The sequence below is a fragment of the Nicotiana tabacum genome, chromosome 20 (assembly GCF_000715075.1).
Source record: "Nicotiana tabacum cultivar K326 chromosome 20, ASM71507v2, whole genome shotgun sequence".
Taxonomy (NCBI): domain Eukaryota; kingdom Viridiplantae; phylum Streptophyta; class Magnoliopsida; order Solanales; family Solanaceae; genus Nicotiana; species Nicotiana tabacum.
The window spans coordinates 19,665,570-19,668,675 of record NC_134099.1 but is presented as its reverse complement, the minus strand read 5'-3'; the positions used below and the strand labels follow the sequence as shown (position 1 = coordinate 19,668,675).

At 35.4% G+C, this 3,106-nt stretch overlaps 1 protein-coding gene across 1 annotated transcript; it reads right to left on the bottom strand.

Moving 5' to 3' along the window:
* Positions 1-970: 970 nt before the first annotated feature.
* LOC107820788 (uncharacterized) lies at positions 971-1,954 on the bottom strand. The gene has a single exon (XM_016647131.1). It carries the CDS (start codon positions 1,952-1,954, stop codon positions 971-973), a length of 984 nt encoding a protein of 327 aa, XP_016502617.1.
* Positions 1,955-3,106: the final 1,152 nt, after the last annotated feature.

The following is a 3,106-nucleotide window of genomic DNA, read 5'->3' as shown; positions in this document are numbered from 1 at the left end:
GTTCTATCCAATTTTTATTATAAATTGTATTCGAAAAAAATTATCTAAAAAAATTATATTCTTAAAACGGTAAAAATATATTTTATTTTTTAAAAGAATGCCACATATACAGAAAAATCCACGTGGCAGGCAAGTGCACCCACACTTTTTGTCACGTCAACGTTTAGGGGAGTAATGTCTCTCAAAAGGCCAAGTTGAGGGGGAAATTAAGACCGGACATAATTCAGAGAGGATACTAATAATCTGAGCCAAGTTTAAGAGTGATTTAAGGTATTTTGCCATATATCAATATTGAGAACATCCTACTAAACATGACGCGACAACTACAACGATAGAAAAGAACATCTAACTAACTTAATTAAGTTAATTATTTTTGCCGATTCAAATATTATTTAATCATTTCAAATTTAAATATTATGTTTTTAATCATTTCAAATTTAAATATTATGTTGACCAAAGACATACGTGCGTGCCTAGACATTAGTGTAATAGAAACATAGAAATATTTTACATATCAATATACAACAACGGCTTTATTCAATATTCAACAACAGGAACAAAGAAAAAAAGAGCAAAATCATTTGGACGATTCGCAGAGGCATTACACAACAATATACTCAGTAAAATTTTACAATTTTGACCTGGGAAGGGTGGGATGTACATAAATCTTATTTCTACCTTGTAAGAGATAGAGAGGCTGTTTCCAACAAATTCTTGATAAGAATGGATCTCGGACTTAACTCAATCTCAAAAGCTAGCTTATGAGATGACGATTGCCTAATACCATATAAGGAAACCAAAATACTCATAACCCACCGATATGGGACACAACTCAACAACTCTCGACTCAAGAAAATCATTTTCAAAACCAGTGTGAAAAGATAAACTCAAATAAAAATAGTGGTGAAAAGAAAAGGCAAGAAAAAGCACTAACAGCAAAAATAATACAAATACCCAAATAATTAATTAATTACACAATAGCATGATTTTTCTCCTCCTGCAAGAGCAGAGATACATACTCGCCGGCAAACTTGTCTCTGATTTCCAAGGGCAATTTTTCACCATTCAAGCCCTTGCAATACATATACAAAACAACATTCCCCACAAGAAATTGACTCATCCCCAAATATCCCATCACTGAACACTGCGCAGTCTGCAATATTACCCCCGCACTCCTCCATTGTTGACCTTTCGCTGCACTTACTATGACTAAAAACATGGAACCGCCACCTATCAGTCCAACCATTACAAGCCCGAAGAAGATGACCCTCGACAAAACTAAACATCTCTTCCCTTTAACCAAATAGGAACTTCTCCTTAGTGTTTCGAAACCCCATTTGGATTCGACTACTGCTATCACATAAGCTAATGACCAGTTGACCTGCAGCCATAGCAGAGCTGGCACGAGCACAATCAATGCGGGGATAAGCAAAAACAACAAGTTATTTGAGTCGTATTTAAGTTCAAGGAACCCAAGAGATTGAAGGATTTGGACTATAAAACCCAAGGAAAGGGCGAAAATGAGAGCAATTGAAGTGTAAATGGTTTGCGAAACGATAAAGGTGGAGAGAAGGGGGGAGAAGGAATTTCTGATAGATTTAATAGACGAAATGAAGTTGATCGGCCTATCATAGGATGCATGAACGGCGCTGTACGTAATTGTGGCTACAGCACAGAGGAAAAGGAGGACAAGAAACAGAGTGTACGCTACTGGTACAATAATTTCGAAACTGGAATCGAAGAAGTTGGAAAGTTCAGGTTGAGTGATGAAATCATAATCGGGATGAAAGAGGGAAAGGTGGAAAGAAGGATAAACGACGAGAGAGAAAGAGATAGGTAAGAGGAAGAGAATTGAAAGGACATGGAAATGGCCGAAATTAGCTTTGAATAAGCTCCTTGTTGATATTAAGATCTCTTTCCATAGGCTACGATTTTCTGTAGAAGCAGACGACATTGAAGATGATGGATGTGAAATGAAAAATGAAAGAAACACTACGTGTTTTGAGATATTATACCTCTTTTGACTTATCTTGCCACATCTTTTTAGGTTCTTATATCACAAAATTCAGAATTGGAATACCGGTGGACAATTTTATTTTGTATTTGATACTAGTTCGTACAACTAATATAAGTTATAGGAGATACAAAATAAAATTTCTCACTACTAGCTATGACTTTATTATGAGATCAAGAAACATTCAACACGCTGCCCCAAAAGGAAAAATAAAAATAAAAAAAGGAATTTCCAACACTCGCGTAGAAATCTCGTGATATTAATAATTGATCTAGATCTTAAAACTGAAGTTTCAAGCTACTTTCTTTGGGATTTAATTTAACTTATCCACGCTGAGTTTGCTGCTTTATTATATTGTAATCGGTTTGTTTGGCACATTTATTATTTGAAGAACCAAACATCTTCTTATTTAATCACGTTTTTTAAAATATTTTAAATTATTATCTATTTTGACTTATAGAATTTTTTATGTGATTTCCAAATATACAGCTCCTCCTTTCTGGCTACTAAATTCAAATCCAATGAATATATCAAAAGAGTTGTTTCAAAGTGGGTCGATTATTTCTCTAGAAGGTGGTGGAGTGGTGGTCAGAGGCGAATCCGGGATTCGACGGTCTCGGGTACCATAGCACTCAATATAAATTTATCACTGCCCATAATGATTGGTACAAGAGTCTATGCTGACTATATTTTGAAGACATTTGTAAGTATGTATGGAGTTTTTGCCGAAGTTTTTGGGTGTCGATGACCCCTCAACTTCAGAGGCGGGTCCAAGATTTAGAGGTTGCAGGTGCCACACTATTTTACGAACATAGACCTATTGTTATTTATATGATCAAAGTAAGGTTTTCATTTGATCGGTTTGATCCATTTTGGGTTTCGGTTCGGGTTATTCATCGTTTCGAGTTATATAGACAAACTGATCAAGCGAAAAAAATTCAATAGAAGATTGAAGGCATTGCACTGTATCCTAGACTTCAACTTTCATCCTAAATGTGTCAAGATGCAGATAATGCAACTTAGATTTGCAGATGGCCTTTTACTGTTTTGCAGAGGAGATACAGTTTCAGTCCAGCTGCTATACAAGTGTTT

Excerpts from the sequence above, each read along its gene's own strand:
- LOC107820788 (XM_016647131.1), bottom strand. The coding sequence starts at position 1,954 with ATGTCGTCTGCTTCTACAGAAAATCGTAGCCTATGGAAAGAGATCTTA.